This window comes from Lutra lutra, chromosome 13, assembly GCF_902655055.1.
Source record: "Lutra lutra chromosome 13, mLutLut1.2, whole genome shotgun sequence".
Taxonomy (NCBI): Eukaryota; Metazoa; Chordata; class Mammalia; order Carnivora; family Mustelidae; genus Lutra; species Lutra lutra.
The window spans coordinates 5,713,267-5,735,871 of NC_062290.1; the positions used below are offsets into that span (position 1 = coordinate 5,713,267).

The 22,605-nt window shown below is 39.8% G+C and overlaps 1 protein-coding gene across 4 annotated transcripts; it reads right to left on the reverse strand.

Moving 5' to 3' along the window:
- Positions 1-217: 217 nt before the first annotated feature.
- On the reverse strand, positions 218-22,370 carry CD274 (CD274 molecule). Of its 4 annotated transcripts, none has more exons than XR_007122320.1 (7): positions 22,139-22,370; positions 16,340-16,405; positions 15,665-16,006; positions 8,520-8,810; positions 6,281-6,417; positions 4,369-4,428; positions 218-3,166 (listed from the first exon to the last, which is right to left on the reverse strand). XR_007122320.1 is itself a non-coding variant. In XM_047700350.1 (7 exons), exons 2-7 carry the CDS (start codon positions 16,389-16,391, stop codon positions 3,108-3,110), a joined length of 912 nt encoding a protein of 303 aa, XP_047556306.1. In that variant the 5' UTR covers positions 16,392-16,405; positions 22,139-22,367; the 3' UTR covers positions 218-3,107. The 4 variants fall into 4 exon arrangements, 3 of the variants coding, with proteins under 3 accessions (XP_047556306.1, XP_047556307.1, XP_047556308.1); XM_047700350.1 differs by having other exon boundaries at positions 6,310-6,417; positions 22,139-22,367; XM_047700351.1 differs by lacking the exon at positions 22,139-22,370 and adding an exon at positions 21,149-21,184 and having other exon boundaries at positions 6,310-6,417.
- Positions 22,371-22,605: the final 235 nt, after the last annotated feature.

The window sequence follows — 22,605 nt, forward strand, 5'->3', positions numbered from 1 at the left end:
AAAGATGGAAAGTTTCCAATACACTCTTTCGAAGAAAATATTTTTTTTTCAGCATTTTTATTGGCACAGAACTAAGAGTATGCCACATAAACAGCAGCCGTGAAGGTAAGAACTAGGAAGGTAGCTGCGGATATTCCCAGGAACTTTGTCCATCGGGACATTACACTGAGTGTTGTTTTATAAAGTCTAGAAAACAAGACAGTGGACAGGCTGGTGCACCAAGGAACAAAATAAATAAGAATATTTTATTAAATTAATGCAAGTGTAAACAATGACAATTAAAATGTAGAACTAAATAGCCTCTCTGCCAAGCCATTTAGAGTGAAACACAAGACAAGGGGATAAAGTGCCTTCCAAATCCAACACATAAGAGACATTAACATTTAGGAATGGAGTGAATAGAGTGTACTCTGGCTCACCCAGAATCCTCCCTTACACTTCACACAAAGGATATCGTCATGCAAACAAGGGATGCTGTACAGATGAACATGAACAAAAAGACAACAGAAGGAGTTCTGTCGGAGATTCTGTTTCCTCAGCCTTGACAGGTGACAAAACAAAGGTTCTATTTGTCCATAACCCAGGTAAATGGCCAAGAGAGCAGGAATATGCTGGAATATGCCTCCTCCTGGGAGGCATAGGAACCTCAAAGCCTTTGAAATGCAACATCTTAGATCTATGTAGTGATGAGAACTGGTAGGACTCAGGGGTTTGGGCACAGTTCATGGCCTTTTCTAGCACAGGTAGGAGTCAAGGTACATTACTGAAATTTCCAAAAAACAAAACAAAACAAAACACAACACAACACCCACTCCTATCATTTTGCGAATACAATATCAAAGTCTAGTTTTTACTCAAGAGAAAACAGATAGGAAAAAAACAGAAGTTCCAGACATGATTCTGTCATATAGAATTAGTAATAAAGTCAGCCTTTTTTAGGACCAGGTCGACCCAGGGTACCCTGGAGAACCCAATGGTCTCACTATGAGGAATGCAAAATAAACCAAATCCAAACTCAGTCATACAGCAATCAGTCAACAATTACTTGTCATCCAAACGTCAATGAAGTACATATTTAGCATGTACTAAGTCATAAAAGATACTAACAGGCTATGGAAAAGCTGATCTAGACATAAATAAGAGATAGTGTCTGGCCTCTGGGAACTTCACATTTGTTCCAACAGCCCCATGAGAAATAATACAGTAAATAAAAATAGCAAAGTGCACAGCAGGCAAATAGTGTGTTACCATTTATGTGAATAAAAATATACCTTTTATATATGTTTCTACATATATTATCAAATATCTTTAGAAGATTACAAGAACAAAAGGCAAGAGCAGCTGCTTCTGGAAAGGAAAACTGATGGCTAGGAAGATGGAATGAGGACTTTTTAATGTCTCCTCTTGGACCTTCTGCATTTTGAATCATAGAAAGGTATGAATTCAAATTTTAGCAGCACTTAAATAAAAAAAGAGAGAACTGCTGAACAATAACAACACCATATATATAAACACCAGATTGCATGGCAGAGGCAAATAAATCAAACATAAATACAATGATAGAAAAGGAGCTCAAGAGTTATTTTCCACAATTAAAAAAAATACTGACTTGTCCTCATAAACTGAAATCAGTTTGATTAAAATGTTTTTTGGGGGTGCCTGGGTGGCTCAGATGGCTAAGTGTCTGTCTTCAGCTGGGGTTGTGATCGAACAGTCCTGGGATTGAGCCCCATGTTGGGATCCCTGCTCAATAGGGAGTCTACTTTCCTCTCTGCCTCTGCCTCTCTCCCCTGCTCATGCTCTCTCTTTCTCTGTTTCCCTCTCTCAAATAAATAAATAAAATATTTTAAAAAATGTATTTTGAACTTCAAAGGAACACCCTGACGTACTGCCCAGGGCATGCCCTCCCTTAGGGAGCCTTTCTAGTCTCTCCTCTTCACGCCATCTTTCTCCTCCAACACCTTATGTCATGTTACTGCACTAAGCTGTAATAATGAATTTCCTTTTCAGTCTCCCCCATGATACTATGAGCTACTAAAAGAGAGGTTCTTTGTCTTGCTCAGTCACTGCCTGGCCTAGTGACATGGGTGCTTCCTAAATGTTTGCTGAATGAATTTCTTAAAGCAAAACACAGCTCTAGACTATATCCTAAAAGGACAGTGAGTGACAGTTGTAGAAATCTGAGATCTGCTATTTACTGACTCAGGCGAGTTACTTTAGCTCTCTGCTCCCTCAGCTGCGAAATGGGTATGATAACAGTGCTTACCACAACATAGCTATCCCAGGCATTAAATGAGATTCTGTGTGTAGGATGCCACATAGTTGTTAACGCTGACATTTAAAATGGAACAGATGCTGCAGTAACATATCTTACCTTAGGGTCTGAGAATAAGATTATTCGAGTCAACCAAAGTACTGGTGGGTTAAACAAGGTAATATCCTATATAAACCACGGGTCTGCTCTCTACGCTTCCTATGTCCTGGTAGCTGTGGAGGATACTAAGTACCTCATCAATACTACACATTTTACTGAGCATGCACAACTCACTAAGCAGTAAATTTAGTTCCGTGACAAAATTCTAACTTCTGCTACAGTATATCTTCAAAAGAAATCATTCACGACCACACTCACATGACAAGACTCCAAAGACTCAAAATAGATAAAAATCCCATACTTAAATACTGTTGTAACACTGGGACTCTCAGTCACACAGACGACAAGCAGAGACACTGAGTGAAGGCAAAGGGCACTTCTGCAGGAACTGACCATTAAATTATCAGGGAATTGCAACTTGTTTTCCTCGGATGAGCGATGGGCGATTTGCACGGGGGCTCATCTTTCAGAAGCGTCCCTTCTCTCTCCCTTAGGTGCCCGTGAGTCTCCCAGTTGTTTTGAAGGACCTTGCAGCCTACCCGCTCTGCTCCTTCTTGCTTTGTTCTCTTCCTCTTCTCTCCCAGCTTCCACAGTTGAGTGCTTGGGCCTGGAAGTCCTGCATCATCTGCAGCTTGCCTGGCCCATGGCGCTGCTCTGGTCATGCATTGCTCTGCCACACTCAAACCACAGCCAGAGAATCCCTGCTTTTAAGATCAGGAGTTTCAATGCTGGATTATGTCTCTTCAAATTGTATCTCTGGAGACTGATGACGACAGGCATAACTCATACTTGCTAGACGATAGAACAGATTCGCAATGAGAGAGAGGCAGATATTTATGTCCCATTATCTTTATATGATAAAGGGTGACCAACTGTCTGGTTTGCCCAGATTTGTTCTGGTTTTAAAACCGGGAGTCCCATGTCCTGAAAAACTCCTTAATTCTGGGCAAAGCAAGAGACATGGCTGGTCACCCTAGGATTCGCCGAACAACATTCACTATTTAGTTTTATAAAAGAGTTGAGAGGAACTGATCACATAATGAAACCTGCCTGGGCTCATCCAACTTACTTAGATTACTTTAAATTAGGGCTTGTTGTGAAGTTTGGTCTCTAATTGCATTAAAAAGAATTAGAAATCTTAACATAACTTTCTTCTTAGTCAGCTGGGTGAGGTCCTTCTGATGTTTTATAAATGGAAATATTTATGGTAAAATGAATTTAAATGGATAGGTTAAGAGTAAAGTTCTACGGTCAGGCTAGTGGGTTCCAGGTATGTTCTTGGGCTATTTGATATTTTTCTTGACCGTCTGTTTTCTCTACTATAAAATAGGAAATATCCTTGTATTTATCTCTTTGATTTTGTGGGGGGAGATTAAACAAGGCAATGTATATGAAGTAGTTAGCACAGTGTCTGCTGCTCAAGTTTCATTCATCTATCTATCTATCTATCAATCTATCTTACTCACCCACTTAAGTCAACTTGGTCCCCTTTTGCAGGGAGGTGTTAGGATGCAGAGCTATAAATCTAGCAGAGAGAAGCTGCCTCCTCCCCCATCCCCAAAGCTGCTCACCTGTCTACACGCCAGGGCTACCCCTAAATTTCCTCGGACTGTGGGAAGAGTTCTTATGTAAGTTGTGAGGTAAAGAGGAGCCAGCAGTTCCAACAGCCAGCATTCTTTAAAGTGAGGAGAGATTATGGCTGATAGCTTTCTCCTTGTTATTACTTTAACTTTTTGTTTCTATTTCTTTCAACTTTCTAACCCCTGCTAATATTCTTTTTTTTTTTTTTTTTTAAGATTTTATTTACTTATTTGACAGAGAGAGACACAAGCAGGCAGAGAGGCAGGCAGAGAGAGAGGAGGAAGCAGGCTCCCGCCGAGCAGAGAGCCCGATGCGGGGCTCAATCCCAGGATTCTGAGATCATGACCTGAGCCGAAGGCAGCGGCTTAACCCACTGAGCCACCCAGGCGCCCCACCCCTGCTAATATTCTTACCATTTTGTTTCTTTGAGTTCCTGTCTCCGGTGACACATTTTTCCACATCCATCATTTTCCCTTGAGAAAAAAAAAAAAGTCATTTCTATTCCCTTGTAACATAGCCCTACATCCCACATAGTGACTCAAGTTTCAATTCCAAGTTCCTATGAAACATTTTTAATCCCCTAGGAAATCTGGTAGACTTCTGAATTTATTCCATGGGTTTCAACCCCTGAGGTCAATTCAACAGTTTAGGGCATATGCTTTTGGTCCTACATTTATTTTTAAAGTTTACTTATTTTTTTAGTAATCTCTACAGCTGATGTAGGGCTCAAAGTCACAACCCCAAGACCAAGAGTTGCATGGCCTTCTGACCAAGCCAGGCAGGTGCATGCTCCTAGATTTTCTTTAGGAGGATATACTTTAATTCTCCATCCTTCCCTCAAAGATAGACAACACACTGAGACACTTTATTATACATTAGTTTTCTAGCCATTCCTAATGATGACTATTTACTTTCCATGGGGAAATATTCAAAATGCAAGCTGGCAAGAGTCACTTCCTTGGACTAATCTACTCCATCTCAAGATCATCACGTCATTGGACCTTGAGCCTTCTATTCTGGATAATTGTCTCAGTTCTGTTAAATACCTATTCTTTAGAAATAGCTGACCTCCACTAAATTACACCACTTTCCCAGATCCACCCATCCTCTTAAGTGGCTGTGGGGAATTTTTCAACCACCATTGGAATTCCCTCCCATCTTCCACTTCCCTATTTGACCTCAAATAACTCTACACACAGATCATCATTGGATCCCCTATACCTCTCAAAGTACTGTGGAAATGTCTACTTTAAATCATCTTAAAATGGGAGGAAATTATTTGAATAGACTCATTTTCCTGTGTTTTAATTGTTCCCGTGGGCAAATTGAGAAATAAACACATGCAAATTATTTTGAAAACCGTATAACACCCTCAGCCAGAAATCTTGTAAAATACTCTATGGTAAAAGCATCACCATTCTACAGAAAAAAAAAAAAAAAAAAAACTATTTTATTTCTTAGTGTGCCCAGAAAAGAGCTCAATATAATAGTGCAACTAATGGGGCACCTGGGTGGCTCAGTGAGTTAAGCCTCTGCCTTTGGCTCAGGTCATGATCAGGGTCCTGGGATCGAGTCCTGTATCGGGCTCTCTGCTCAGCAGGGAGCCTGCTTCCTTCTTTCTCTGCCTGCCTCTCTGCCTACTTGTGATCTCACTCTCTGTCAAATAAAAAATAAAATCTTTAAAAAAATAGTGCAACTAATGCAAGACTCAAGTTCAACCCAAGCTGACAAGCATTTTAGCTTTTCCTCCCTTACTCTAAGTCTGGGGTTATTTGCATGATGGAAAGAAACTGTATGATGCTTGGTCTCCTCCACCCTCTGTACATACCATTCTCCCACCTCTCACTCCCATACACATGATCTTCACTCAGCAATCCTGCATGGCTTTACTGTCATTGCTATCGAACAACGGAATGTGTTTGTGCCACTTTGCAAAGGCGAACCAGGTTTCCCTGCAGCTATGGTCCAACTGTTACCCCCTTGGAAATGCTGCTACAAGTGTTCACTGCCACCTGGCAATGTAAGCAATGCTGCAGGACAGTGAAATGAACAGGACTGTAGTAAGAGGTGACACAGTTTCACATGGTAGCATAGCTGAAACCCACTTTGCATAATTGAAAGCAGCTCCTAGAAGAGAATGCTAGTAAGAAGGCAGCATTTTATAAATCCATGTTTTCTGATTGGGCCATCACTAGCATTCTGGGTAGGAGAGTTCCCAGTTACATGGGACTGAGGTGCATGTTACAGAAGGTTGAGCATCTCTGGCTCTGCCTATAAGTGCCACCTTGACAAAAGTAGCTACCCCATACATTTCCCCATATGCACAGTGGAGACCATTGCAATAAAGGAAATACCATTTCTCTTTAGACAGAAAATGACTGCCAGGATTACACCAAGAAACACCAGGACAGCTCCCAGAACCATGACGTGAGTCCTCTCATTTGATGGAACTGGAAGTGGTTCTGAAAAACAAAAGAATCCAAAAAGAAAGTGAAGATGAAATTTTGATGGGAAGAGGTTAAGAGAAGAATCATCCTTGAAGTTGAATTTCGGTTAGCTTTGGGTTACAAACAGTTCCTGACCAGTGAGTGGCTGGAATGGTGAGATACCGCTTATAGGAAAATGGGAGCTGCACAGAAAAGTGGAAGCAGCCCAGGCTTTGGACAGATGGGCCTGGGGCTACATTCTGCTGCCACTCACTAGCTTTGAGATCTCAGGCAAATCCTTTCACCTGCCTACAAAATGGAAATGATAATAAATTTATTGTGAGGCCAATGTGAAGAGCTCAGTACTAACTATGAGACTCGGTGACCTCCCTTGTATTCTTTTACCTAGAAGCTAGCGCCTGTTGTACATGGTAAAGATGGAACAGGAAGGCCAACTGGCACTGCCCAGGAGCTTCTACCTCCTGGTGTGTGTGGCCACGGTTGAGGGCCATTGCTCACTGTCTTTTCTTTCTCAGTTTGAACATCTTGGGACATCTGATCCTGGGTACTTCCCACCAGTCTGTCTGTGGGTCCATGAAGGAAGAAAAGGGTCCCCTGGCACATGATATTCAGAGACTGCTTGCTAACTGTCCTTCCATTAGTCATGATCCCTGACGACCTCATTCAGAAAGCTTTAAAGCCACAACAGTGGTCAACCTTTCTCTAGTAGCTTACATTTTACAAAGCCTTTTTTTTTTTTAAAGATTTTATTTATTTATTTGACAGAGAGAAATCACAAGTAGGCAGAGAGGCAGGCAGAGAGAGAGGAGGAAGCAGGCTCCCTGCTGAGCAGAAAGCCCGATGTGGGGCTTGAACCCAGGACCTGGGATCATGACCTGAGCCGAAGGCAGCGGCTTAACCCACTGAGCCACCCAGGCGCCCCATACAAAGCCTTTTATATCTATTTCGATCTCAAAATAAGTTCAGTTAGTCATGCAATTAAAAAAAAAAAAAATCCTTGGTGATAGATGAGGAAACAGACCCCAAGCATTTTGGTGAATTACCCTAAGTCTTCCCTCAGATAAGTTGTCATAAAGCAACTTTTAAATGGCAGGAACCCACAAACGCAGCCCCTACCAAAGTGACTCATAACCCAGTAAGAGCATCTCTTTAAGTTTCTCAACTTTTTTTTTTTCCCTCTCTTTTCATTCATGGGACAATCTTGTATTGCCCTTTCCTGTTGGTTGAATTTTCCACCTGAGGTCTTTAATGTTTTTTTCTGAAGTAGCTGAAGCTAAACTGGCAACCTCTACTAGAAGTGGGGGGCATGAGAAGTGCTTCTCAGAACACCCCTGGGTTCATGTTAACATCATGCTCTCTTGCTCCACTTTCTCCAAAGGTCTCAGCCTCTCATCAGACTCTGCATCCCACCGTACCCACTCCTGTAGGGTAGTAAGAAAAAGAAATAATTGAGTCTGTGCTGGGAAGAGCCTCAAATCATATTCATACACTGTAGCTCACTCACCCCTACAGTAACCTTGCCCAATAGCTTATAACTTTCATAACTGTTATAATTAGGGAAAGTGAAACACGCAGAAGTTGAGCAGCTTAGGCAGGGACCACAACCTTATGTCTCATGCACTAAGCAGACAGACTGCTTTGTGTTGAAATGCCATAGATTATCTTGGGGTTGGGGTGGATGGATGGGGTACGTTCCATTTGCTGGCTACCACAGAAACCCTGGAAAGAAAAGAGCAGCTCTGATGTGCTGGGATCTGGATTCCTGCAACACTGCCTGAGCTGCCCCCAGGTCCCTTAGCCACAAAAGCATTTTCTACATGGGATGGGATTGCCTTACCTGTTTCTTATCTGTTTCCTGGAAAGTGTGAACAGTGTCTTACTCTTCTATGAGCCCCTGATGCCTGGCACATAGGGCATATTCAGTAAATATTTGCTGAATGTTTATTAAACAGCAATAAGACTTGGATGAGTGCAGATGAGGAAGCTTTTTGTAAGTATAGTGTTATGCATGCATTCACTTATTTAATGAATGATGGATGCCTACAATGAAAAGGCAACATGCTAGAGGCCAAAGGACAGTAGGAGGTACATTTGAATTGAGACATTCAGAATACTACCTGGGATGACCAACTTAGCAGTATTGTTTCTGTCTTCCTCAGGACCTGATCTTCGAAAAGTGCAATAGAAAATCTCATTAGCTGTTGTGTTGATTCTCAGCGTGCTGGTCACATTGAAAAGCTTCTCTTCCCCGTTGGAATTAGTGATGGTGGTTTTGCCACTCAGGACTTGATGGTCGCTGCTTGTCCAGATGACTTCAGCCTCAGGGTAACCCTCAGCCTGACACATTAGTTCGTGTTCAGAGGTGACAGGATCCACAGAAATTCTTTGGTTGATTCTGCGGTATGGGGCTAGGTCATGAGCAAAAAGAAGTCAGGGCTTTCACTTAGGACAAAACTAGATATGTGACTTGGTGTCATCTACATTAGGAAAAGTATCAATTCAGGTGGGTTCTCAGAGAAACAAACTTGATGTTCAGATGTTTCAGCAGTGAGAAACCCCTATTAGTCCTGCTTCAGCTCACCCACTCATAGCTGGGCTATGTTTTAGCTCAAAGGAACAACTACCTTGCTACGAAAATCATATTGCTATTTTTATTAGCTGCAAGCAAATGCACAGATAAAAGAGAATTGTCATCTTTAAACCAATAGTCTTTTCATCCAAATATAAAATATGTCTTTCCATTTACTCAAGTCTTTGTATCTTTCTCATAAAGCTTTATAGTTTTTACATAGGGCCAGCCCTTTTCTTCTTAACTTTACTTCCTGGATATTTTCTTTTTGTTGTTGTATTTCTGTCTTCGTAACATGAACCTCTCCAGCTGACCAGCATGGTTTTCTTAGCCTTTATTTAATAAACAGAAAATCTGATTTTCATGTACCATTCACTCTTCCAACTATGGGTCAAGGATCAGAAATTAGGCATGAAAAGAGTATGGTATCATTACAGAAACTACTACGTGTTCCTGAATCACACTTTTTAAAGTTTAAACTTATTTTCTGCTTCAAAATAGTTTTAGATTTACAGAAAAGTGGCAAAGATAGCACAGAGCCCCCACCTACCTATCACCCAATTCCCCCCCTATTGTTAACACCTTATACTACCATGGTGAATTTGTCATAACTAAGGAACCAATGTTAATACATTACTATTAGCTGAACTTCACACTTTGTTCCATTTCACTAGTTTTCCCTTAATGTCCTTTTTCTATTCTAGGATCTCATGCAGAATACCACATTTATGATACTTATTTTTTGAACTTTTTCTTTCTTTTTTTTTTTTTAAAGATTTTATTTATTTATTTGACAGAGAGAGATCACAAGTGGATGGAGAGGCAGGCAGAGAGAGAGAGAGAGAGAGAGAGGGAAGCAGGCTCCCTGCTGAACAGAGAGCCCGATGCGGGACTCGATCCCAGGACCCCGAGATCATGACCTGAGCCGAAGGCAGCGGCTTAACCCACTGAGCCACCCAGGCGCCCCTATTTTTTGAACCTTTTAATGCTGGCTATTTGAATCTAAATAATTATTATACTCAAGAAAGGAAGTTTAAATTTTAGGTCATTGATGAAAATTTAGCTCATTGCTTTGAGACCCTTTTAGGATTAAGATATCAAGTGTACTATTTTAGTAGATTATTTAATGCATTTACATCACCTAAGATCTTCATTCGTGTTTATTCATTACAAGCATGGTAATGTATCATTATTCTGTTGGTATAATCTTTATTTTACTCCTAATACTTTAATGTAACCACCAGTGGTCCACACAGAGCCTTGACTCTCCATTCCTTTACCAAAGGTATAGCAATGGCTTTGTGATAAGATCTATTCACAGGGATTTAATACAAGGCAGCCAGAATCAAAGAAGAATGAAATGATGTGATGTTTTTGTGGTCTTGATTCAATGAAATCACCAATAGAAACACTGGAAAGCAACAGAATTATAATTTCAAAACACATAAATAATGGTTCTCATGAGTACTTGAGTCCTCAACCTTGTATCTGTTATGTTCAACAATCCTTCAAAAAAATAAATCCATTGATCATACTTCCTGAAATAGTATTACCATAACAGGGTCTAGTTCACATAGCACAGGGCTTTATTTCTGGGGAATTTAGTTTACAAGACTAAAATCACAGATAATGGTGAAGTACTAAAGGTAAAATGTTAGCTTTTTTACTCTTATCATTTTTAACAGAATAATAAAGGAGAGTGTTGTTTTATGTCTAAGCATATGTATAAATGTGGTATGCTTCTCAGGATCCAATAAATGAGTGGAGTTGTTCTACTCATTGGTCAGATATCCACTATTCTAGTCTCTAAAGTAGGACGCATGTGTTGCAATACAGGAAGAAAATATCAGAGCTTCCACTTACATATAAATTTTTATCATAATAATTAAGAAATAATCTAAGCTCTATCAACTTTACTAATTGACACTGGGCCTCACTTTGTATGCCACATGAGGGTCTTACGGGAAGAGGGAAGTTTTGTAGACAATGCTGTTATGAACACTGGGGTGCATGTATCCCTTTGGGTTAGTATTTTTGTATCCTTTGGCTAAATGCCTAGCAGTGTAATTGCTGGAACATAGGGTAGTTCTATTTTCACCTTTCTGAGGAACCTTCACACTGTTTTCCTACAATATCCAAATTATGGAAACAACCCATCTGTCCATTGACTGATGAATGGATAAAGAAAACATGGCATGTATGTGTATATAAACACAAACACACACACGCATGCGCGCGCATGCATACACACACACACACACACACGAATATTACTCAGCCATAAAAAAGAATGAGCTCTTTTTTTTTATTTGCAATGATGTGGATGGAGCTACATAGTAAAATACTAAGTGAAATGGTAAAAAAAAAAAGTCAAATATTATATGATTTCATACATACTGGAATTTAAGAAACAAAACAAATACGCGTAAGGGAAAAAAGAGAGAGAAGGCAAACCAAGAAACAGACGCTTAACTGTAGAGAACAAACTGATGGTTACCAGAGGGGAGGTGGGTGGAGGGATGGGTTAAAAAGGTGATGTGGATTAAGAAGGGCACTTGTGATGAGCACTCGTTGTTTTATGAAGTGCTGAATTCCTAAACTGTACACTTGAAACTAAAAACAAAAACCAATACTCAAGATTTTCAAGACCATCCACCTTTGTTAACAATGAATTTCACCTTAAACTATTAGCTAATGATAGTGAATCATCATAATTAGCAAGGCATTAAAACAGGATTACATTTTTATTTCATTCTTTAAAAATTTGTCTTTATACATTTAGAGAAGGTACAATACATTAGGTTGAACCATATGAAGTTAATGATGTTCAACTTCTTTTACCTTTTAAAAATGTCAATTTCTTATGCTATATCCTTTACGTTAGCATAAGTATATCCTTTCTAACTGTATACACACACAAACACACATATTAGCTAACATGCTTTACCGATGGAGTACGTTATCAAAAACATATGCAGACTCCTGGTTTAGTAGATATAGAGCACACATGTGCTAATCCAATGGCTACATCAAGACCAAGAAAAGCTCACTGTAGTTTTGAAGTCAATATACCACTTTATACACTCTGGAGGTATAAATATGGGGAGTAAAATCTGGTTGTTAGGGACACATACTTCAGAACTAGACTATGTGAGTTCAAAACCTGCCTTTACCACTTACTGGCTGAGTGAACTTGGGTACATTACTTAACTTCTTTGGGCTTCAATTTACTCCTCCATAAAATGAGAATAACACCACACACATCATTGAATCTAAGATGCCATCTACAGAAAGACACACTTAGATGCGAGATAGTAAAATGTGAAAACATACATCTTAGACATAATGGAGCCCCTACCCCATAGAGTCGTTTGAGTATTAAATGAGTTAGTATAGACAAAATGGTTAGGACAGGGCCTGGCACGTAACAAGTACTACATGAGTGTTAATCTCCACTATGGTAAGTAAGTACTAGAGCTGCTCCCCCTCCCCTTACTACTACCATTGAAATGTACTCATGTGAGACTATGGACTCTGAAAAACGATCTGAGAATTTTGAAGGGGTGGGGGGTGGGAGGTTGGGGGCACCAGGTGGTGGGTATTGTAGAGGGCACGGATTGCATGGAGCACTGGGTGTGGTGCAAAAATAATGAATACTGTTATGCTGAAAAAAAAAATAAAAAAAAATTAAAAGTTAAAAAAAAAAAAAAAAAAGAAATGTACTCATGTAATAGTCTTCAGAAAGAACCGGCAGTGCCTCATGGACAAACTTGGAAATAAGTTTTCACATCTTCAAACCTCTTCATGTTTCAAAATTTTTAGCCCTATCCTATTTGAGGAAATATTTCATTCATTCATTCAACAAATATTTTTTGTGTGCTCTTGTCAAACTCCTCTTGCATGCCAATTCCTAGGGATTGAGCAGTAAATAAAACAGACCCAAATCTCTGGCTTTGTGGAGTACATATATAAGAAAGAGGAGAGCAATAATAATACAGGTGCATCTGTATGTGTTAGATGAGGATGAACAGGTTACGTGATACATTAGATGGGGAAAAACACTATAGAAAAAATATGAAGGCTGGCTGGTGAACTGGGGATTGATAGGGTTGGTGGGGAATGATAGCAGTTAATCCTTGGTTCATATGAACAAATTAGCTTCATCAGGATAACTGTGCAAAATTTTGTTCTTTCAGTTGTCTGATCCCATTTAAGTTCCTTAAAGTATGAGTGGGTGTTTCATTTTCCTCGTTATTAGGTTCAATGTTTACGGAAAAACAGCATTCTTAATTGAAAGTCAAATGCCTGAGAGTATGATATTTAAACTGATAAGCATGAAAGGGGCAATAATACCCAGAGTGATAACAATAATTGAGTTAATCCAAAACTAAAGTCTTAACACATTTCAGTTTTGAAATGCTTCACCTATAAAATCCCATGGTGAGTAAACTCCCTGTGGGGAAGCTGTGTTACCACATATTTGCAGTGATGGGAAGAGAAGTGTTACTGTGAAATCATTTGCATATAGAGGTGACTCAGGAATTATACTTCCTTGAGTTGTGAAGTTCATACAAGAAGGCTGTTTCCATTGGTGACACTGCCCCAATGCAAGTGAAGCTTGGTGGCTGGCTTATTCTCAGTGTAGCTCAACTCAACACCCAAGACCCCTGTTTGCAAATGACCACAGGATGGACTGGGACTAGGATGCCAATTAAGTAATTTATAATATAAAACGGAATGGACAAAAATCAGATCGTCAAATCTGGCTGGTCATCTGCTTTGCTCTATCAGGAACCCCTTCTTGGAAAATCCTCCAGTGCCAAAGGTTTCCTACTGTGTTGAACCGTAACAAAGGACATTACAGATCAACAAAGGATTATTAGAGAGACCAGAGTACCTGAAAGAACATTCTTCCTTGTTACAGGACAGCCGGACCACTCTGCATACTTGCCAAAGGTTGATGAGAGACCCTCTCTTCTAGAAGCGGAAACTTACACTCTATTCTTCCTTTCACCTGACTGCCAAGCTTACGGTCTTCCTCCCCAGTCCAGATCCAGCAATGCTGGCTGTTATGAGACTAAGCACTGATAATTTCTTCAATGTTATGAAACACAGTCAGTGTGCTGATGGGCTGAAGAAAAGTTGAAAATCCCAAACTGGGATCTCACCAGCTTGCTTTCGTAAATATCACTGTTCTGGAGAAGTATATGGCAAAATAAAATGAAAATTAAATCAACTTCCCAAGACAAGGGACATCGTGACCACAGAAGCATTAACTGATCCAGAATCAGAAACCCAGTAATGTGCCATAAAAATAGATGCATTTCTCCCAGTTGCTATATTATTTGGATTGAGTTTACAATGATCATTTATCCCTTTACGATGAATGTAAACGTCTACTTGTAATACTGACCTTCAGACTGAAGGTAGTTAGACCAGGAATGAAAGAACAAGGAGTAATGACTGGATTGTCACACACTAAAAGGTCATCATGTAAATGAAAGAAGCTGGCAGATAATCTCAGAACTGTGACTAGAGAGGGCAGATACTAGCTCAGTATCAGAAAATAATTTCAAAAGGCTATGGAAGGGAGGTCCAAGTGACGGGTGTCATTGTGGAAAGTATGTGAGCAGAAGGTCCCTTGGGGGGATTTCTGTTCTTTGGGAGTTTGGATTAGCTGCTCTTACTTGGGATCCTTTCATCTCTCAATTCTATGAATCTTAACAGTGAAAGTAGAGGGGATCAGCTAAGGTGTTTTCCTTTTCTTATCTAGTGGCAACACAAAATTTTGAATGCAGGTGACCTGATGACATATTTGTGGGTCAGTACTCGGGAATTTGACACTCACAGTTCTTCTACAACACTCCAAGATAACAGCAGCATAGACTTTCAAGGTGAATATATGCCCAGTGAGCATAGTTTATACTGTCTCTAAAGAACAGTTTCCTTTATGGGGCGCCTGGGTGGCTCAGTGGGCTCAGGTCATGATCCCAGGGTCCTGGGATTGAGTCCCACATCGGGCTCTCTGCTCAGCAGGAAGCCTGCTTCCCTTCCTCTCTCTCTGCCTGCCTCTCTGCCTACTTGTGATCTCTCTCTGTCAAATAAATAAATAAAATCTTAAAAAAAAAAAAAGAATAGTTTCCTTTATGTTTGATATTATTTTTTTGCCTTTATAGATTGACTTCAAGTCTTTTAAAATGTGAAACTCACAGTGGAGTTTATTAATTTGGAGTTGACATAGAGAGGTATAAAAGAAGGAAAATGATGGCAGACTTAATAAATTTAAAAAAAAATTATAGATGATTAAAAAATTTCCTGGCAGGACACAGAAACAGTGGCTACTATCTTGACATGCCATGGAAGATGGCAGTGAAGGGAGAAGGACACTCTTGTAATTCATGTTATTCCCTTCCACAGTGTCTGAATGGTTTGCAAGTACATGTATCATAATAATAAAAATGTAAAGACCAGGAATTTATTTTTAGGAGAACAGAACATACTGTGGAACATGCCTCTACCATGTCTGGCTCTGGATCTCCAGGGGCTGCCAAAGAGGAAGTGTTTGAGAAATGCTCATTGGAGGAGCCTGTGAATGAATGAATGAGCAGACTGCCACTGTGGAGAGCAAGGTGGATCTCCAAGAGGGAAAAGTGCTCATAAAGATTGGGCCTCTTCACCTGTATGCATCCTTACCATGAACTTTCAAAGTAATCCGCTTGTAGTCAGCACCGCCATAGCCAATCAAACAGCAGTAAACCCCCGCATCCTGCAACTTCACGTCTGTGATCTGAAGCGCGGCCTTGCCCAAGAAGAGCTGGTCCTTCAGCAGCTGGGCCCTCTGGCTGTAGCTGCTGTGCTGAACTTGCAGGTCTTCTTTCCCGTTCACAAACTGGATAATTTTCTTATCCTCCATTTCCCAGTAGACGATTAGTGCAAGCAGGTTTAACTGTTTTTCTATTGGGAATTTGCACTCCATGGTCACATTGCCGCCGTACTCCACCACATACAGTTCCTTGGAAACTGCGATCGTAAATGCTGTAGAGAAAGACGACCAATTTTCAGAAGTTGGGAAACTCCTCAAAAAATTTACAGATAGTTTCAGTAATTATCCCTGGGAAATGGATAACACGTAATAGATAAATAGATAATGGGTTAATTTTCCTACTTTCAGTTTGACCATATTGCCTCTATCTTTGTCCAATATAATGGGTTTATGAGATACAGAAAGAAAAACAGAACATTCTTCCTACAAAAAAAAAATTACATTCATCTTAAATTATTATTCATCTTAAATTAAATTATTATTAAATTACAGTTTTTAACTTATGGTTAAAATATAGAACCTAACGAAAGGATTTGGTGTCTTACCTTTCAGCAAATGGCAGTGGGCCATAAATGCAAAGACACTAAATATCCTCATTTTTCTGGAGTGACCTAATTATAGAAAATATAAAAACAAAAATGCTTTATTCAATAATTGAGCACCCAGACATTATGGGTCCTGGCAGTTCTAAATAAATAGCCTTCAGATAACCAAAAAAATGACTGATATGTAAGTGTGAAAATGCAGCATGGAATTTAGAAGTTTAATACCTTTACTTAATATCCTACAGTCCTATAAAGCCAAATGGAAAAAAGTTACAGTGATGAGAATCTTTAAATGTAATTGCAAGGCCTGAAAAAAACTTATAATGAACACTCGAAACAGGCTAAGAATAAAATATTATACTAAAATCCTCTCAACTATTTCATGTTTTTTTCTGCAGTATAACATATCTAGAAATCCAAACCTGCCCTGTGCAAAATTTCAATTCAAGGACAACCTGACCTCCACATCTCTCACCTTTCAAAGCTTTTTCTTCCACCCTAGACCCTGAACATTTTCATTCTGTCCTTGACTACTCAAGCCTTCCGTATCACCATCCCAACTATGCCACTTTTCTTGCAGGTGCCATCCTTCAGAAATCTCCTCTTCTGTCTTTCGCTTATTCCAAGTTATAAATCCTATTCTCTCAATAAACTGATTCTACTAGTAGCAGGAATGAGAGGGAGAAACAGTTGAATTTGACCAATTCATACTAAGATGTGAATGACTTACACCCACTCTTTTAGGGCTAGAATCCGCCAAGATTCTATTCTTCATTTTGTCACTCTGCGTGAAATTCTACCAATTATTTAATTTGGCAAACACTGATTGAACAACTGTTCTGTCCCAGGCACTATTTTAGGTACTAGGAATATAGCAGTGAACAAGAAAGAAAAATCACTCTCATTTTGGACCTTATATTCAAGTAGGGGAGTAAATAAAGAAGATTTGTACTGCATTTCAGCAAATTTATTTCTTAATACACTTTCCCTCTTGTGTTATACATATGTTTACACACTTTGAGAAGTCAGTTTTCCCTCTTAAGGTCTCTTTGTCCTCTTGTATACATACAAAAACTCACCAATGATCAGTTAAATAGTTCCAAAAAATCAGTAAGAAAACCACACACAACTCAACAGAAAACAAGCAAAATGTTCTAGCACACAGTTCAGAGAGTAAGAAATATAAATGACATCTACACATCAGGAAGGATGCTCACAGATGGGACTGGAAGAGATTATGCTGAGTGAAATGAGTCAAGCAGAGAGAGTCAATTATCATATGGTTTCACTCACTTGTGGAGCATAAGGAATAACACAGAGGACATTGGGAGATGGAGAGGAGAAGTGAGTTGGGGGAAATCAGAGGGGGAGACAAACCATGAGAGACTGTGGACTCTGAGAGACAAATTGAGGGTTTTGTGGGTGGGGGGGGCGGGTGAGTCCAGTGGTGGGTATTGTGGAGGGCACGTATTGCATGGAGCACTGGGTGTGGTGCATAAACAATGAATTTTGGAACACTGAAAAAAATAAAATTTAAAAAATGAAAACAAAAAGAAAGATGCTCAATATCAACAATTTTTAAAAAAGCTTAAGTTTAAAACATTAGGTACTATTTTTCACTTATTAGCTTAACCAAAATTATAAAGATTCCTAATATTTAGTGCTCGTAAGGATATGAACAAATGGGTTTTCTCACTCCCTGGTGGTAGGAATGTGAAGTTATATAACATTTTTTGGAAAGCAATTTGGTAATCTCCATTAAAATTTTAAATGTATATGACATACAAGCTTTCACTTTCTCTCCTAGAAATGTATCCTACAAAAACAAAAACATATACGTAAACAATACATGTGATGTGATGACATTGCTAATCTTAGCCACAAACTGGGAATATTCCAGATAGCCTAACTAGTTAAATGTTGTGACAGTCCTACAATGTAATACCACTAAGGACAGAATTGTATTCATTTTGCAAAGATGTAGAAAGTAAGTTGTAGAGCTGTACATGTAGCAGAAATCTACCTCAGTTTAAAAAAAAAAAAGAGAAAAATCTGTGTGTTTAGACATAGGGAATGTTCAGAAAAATCCATACCAACATACTGATAGTGATTGTCTCGAGGAGTGAAATCAGAGGGACAATAAACAGGCTTTCACTTTTTTGTATCTTTTTAAAGATTTCTTTATTTATGAGAGAGATAGCAAGAGAAAGGCAGAGGGAGATGGAGAGAGAGAATCCCAAGCAACCTCCATGCTGAGCGAGGATCCCCACATGAAGCTCAATCCCATGACCCTCAGATTATGACCTGAGCCTAAACCGAGGCTGGCACCCATCTGACTGAGCCACCCAGGCACCCCATTTTTAAAATAAAATTTCAAAGGAAGAAAGGATGGGAGAAAAAGGAAAAAAAAGGGAGATGAGATTGTTAATGATTTCTTTGGTGTTTTTCCATGTCCATATTTTCAAATAAATGGGTATGTTTTCCTCTTCTTAGAAAAAACAAAAACAAATTTAGTGAACCATTTCACCTTGCTAAGCTGCGGAACGTTTAGGAGACAGAATAGAAGAATGGAAAGAACCCTAGAAACTCACACATCAGAGATGAGGCAGAGTAATAGTATTAGTTTATTTTTATGTTTTTCTTCATTATTTAATATAAACACAATATAGAAAATGAAAAAAGAAGGGAAAAATCACTGACTATTCCATTACTTTAGCCCAGGAAACATTTCCTAATGCCTAGAAATATTTTTGGTTGTCAAAATGCAGTGGGGTGGTGGCAAGGACTGCTACTTCCTAGTGGTGAAGGCCAGGAATGCTGTTGCTAACCATCTACAATGCGCAGGACAGCCACCACAGCAGAGACTTATCTAGGCCTCATTGTCAACAGTGCCAAGGTTGAGCAACCTTGCAACCACTGTGAGCATTCCAGTACACATTTTTCTTCTAGTCTTTCTCCCTATGAATCTTTGTAAAAACAATCATAACCTTATCATACATTTAACACTCATTTTTCTCATTGACTATATCAATATGTTTTCCATTCTACCAAATGATATTCATAAATATTTTGGAGTTCCTATAATGTTTAGTTCCCCTACTGTTAGGTTTAAGATTGTTCCCAATTTTAAAAATATCATAGATATTTGTGTATTCAGCAAATATTTAAGTGCCTATGGTGTGCCACGTTGCAGGCCAGGCCCTAAGAACTGATTCCCCAAGTAGAATTTTTAATCAAGAAGAAAGACCATCTTCCTGGTTCTTGACACATGTAGATAACTGGTACAAGTTATACTGTATCTTTACTGGGTATGGTTTTAAAAATATTTTTTCTAATTTGATTATTGAAAAGTTATAATTTGAATTTTTCATGGGTTTGTTGATTATTTTGGTTCTTTTGTGAATTATTTCATCATTTTTCACCCTGTTTATCTTATTAGTTTCTTATCAATCTGTTTGAACCATTCATGTTCATATACACATATGCAGGTAAAAATAAAGAACAATAAAGTAAAGTAATCATCATTCTCTTGTTAGCATTAGGTGCATAATTCCTATTTCTCTCCTTTCTGTTCTCATGCAGGCCTGTAAGAACATGAAGATTGTTGAAATGAGTCTGCAGAAGCTATCTCCATGACCTTTGCTTGGGCAAGAGTTGATTTCACCACAACCAAAAAAAAACCCAACAACTGTAATATTATAAACAGAAATACACTTATTGGGCAAAAGAAAACTTAAGATAACCTCTAAGATACCCAAGCAAAGAACTGCTGAACACAAAGGGAAATGAAACCCACTCATGGGTTAAAATTCGTTTTCCCAATGTTTATGGCATACTCTGGTAGACTTCCTATCCTTAAAATGAATTTGGTTGAAAAGTTTACTGGACTCTGATGGGTTAGAGTTGATATTTACCTAATTCCTCATGATACCACCTTTTCCCAAGGTTTCCTTCCCTTGGAGTACAGCTGTCATTAGTGGGAGGAAAAAAGAAGGACAGAGACCATGTGAGTAACCGTGCTCCCTACATCATCCCCACATCAGGGCAGTTGGTCTAAGAGAACACTGACATCTTCAAGTAAGAAACTATATGATGGTATATCTGGATTCCCAAACAAGAGCATTCGAAGAGCAAGGAAATGTGGACTAGGGAAGAAATGAAGAATGGGGAAGCAGGTTTGCCCCTGGGGAACTCAGTATAGCACTATGGAACCTGTAGTACTTCTGTATCTCCCAAGGGTAGCAAGGTAGGAGGAAATGACAGGAAAAGAATTCAAGCTTCCATTCTCAAAAGTAGGAGCAAGAAATGTCTTGATAGCTATTGGTTTAGGGTTTCCTTTTCCTTTTATTTATACTTATAGTTTTATAAAAACTATAATTTAATTTTCCAAAAAAAAATTCCTAGAGTTCAACAACGTATCTCCAAGATGAAAACCCACCACATTAATAGATCAAGAGAATGATCTATTAAACCCAACTAAACCCAACTAAACTATCATAGTTCTTAAAAACTGTGGGCAATGTAAACGGAGCTCTTTCTTAAAGGTGATTTCCAATATGAATCGAAAGACCTTTAAAATATTCAAACTCTTCACCTAAGTAGTTAAACTTAAAAGAGTTTATCTGAAGGAAATAATCAGTAATGTCCCAGAGATTTACAAGCAATGATGTTCACTGAATGGCTAAGACACTTAACCACTATAAATAATCTTTATGCCTAGCATGGGGTATTAATTTTGTACCATGGAATGCAGCCATTTAAAAAATATTTATCACATTTTAGAAGACTATTTAATCCATAGAGAGGTACCTGGGTGGCTCAGTTGGTTAAGTGTCTGCTTTCAGCTCAGGTCATGATCTCAGGGACCTGGGATCAAGTCCCTCACTGGGCTCTCTGCTCAGTGGGGAGTCTGCTTCTCCCTCTCACTCTTTCTCTGTGGTCTCCCTCTCTCTAAAATAAAATCTTAAAAAAAAAAAAAAGATCCATAGAAAAATCACACAAGGCATTTTTTTTTTTTTTTTTTTTTAGGTGCAAACAAGGTGAAACAATGATACTTGAAACACTCCCTGTATTATGAGACAAAAAGACCATGGTATTTCTCCATCAGGACTCCTGAAGGTCCTCAGAGCAAACAGAGCAAAGAGCTCCCGTTGGGGTATCCTGGCTCGCTCTTACAGTAGAGGGGAGCCTTAAGAGATGCTGCCGGTGTGATGACTTACTCAGAGCATACTGCTAGGGAGCAGCTGAGGGTGGACGAGGACCCAGGTGTCCGACCTCCAGCCTAGGAATTTCCGGCTAGAACCAGCTACCTACCCCAGGGCCATATTCTTGAACGCATAGAAACATATACTTACAAAACTGGTATTAAGCAAAACCGAATCCCTACCTCCCCCCTGCCCTACGAAAGGTCAAACCTCTTAGCTGTTCCTATTAGTCTATACAGGTATCAGCTCTACAGCCTCGTCAAACCATCGCGCTTTGCCTGGTCCTTCTCTTCTCTTCCACCCAAAGAAAAGGACTTCAGACCAGCTGCTTTTTAAATTGCCACCCGAGGGGCGCCTGGTGGCTCAGTTGGTTAAAGCCTCTGCCTTCAGCTCAGGTCATGATCCCAGCCTCCTGGGATCGAGCCCCGCCTGGGGCTCTCTGCTCACCGGCGAGCCTGCTTCCTCCTCTGTCTCTGCCTGCCTCTCTGCCCACTTGCAATCTCTATCAAATAAATAAGTAACATCTTTTAAAAAATTAAGTAAAGTGCCACCCGAGATGGCCAGAGGCACCTCTGGAGGGAAGGATGCTCCCTACCTGCTGGCGGAGGGACTGGCGGCGGGCTCGTGGGCTCAGCACGCTCTGTCCCCGCGGCGGGGCTGCCGGGCGGTGGGGCTGCCGGGCGGTGGGGCTGCCGGGCGGTGGGGCTGCTGCCAGCGAGCGAGGCACACTAATGAGCAGGCAAGAGGAGGGGCCGAGGTCTCCGCCGCCCCTCCCACCCACCCTCCGCCCAGGCCCGTCAATCCGCGTTAGGGTTAGTTACTTCCCTCTGGGCTGCCCCGCTTTCCAGTGGGGAAATTAGTGGATTCTGCACTCTTGGAAAAAAACGTGAAACCGAAACTGAAACTTACCGTTCGGTTTCTTGTAAATCAGCTTTTAAAAAGAAAAGCTTCAAAGATTAAAGCAAACATCATCCCCTATTTTTAAGATTTATATATTTATTTGTCAGAGAGCACAAACCACGGGAGCAGCAGACAGAGGGAGAAGCAGGCTCCCCGCTGAGC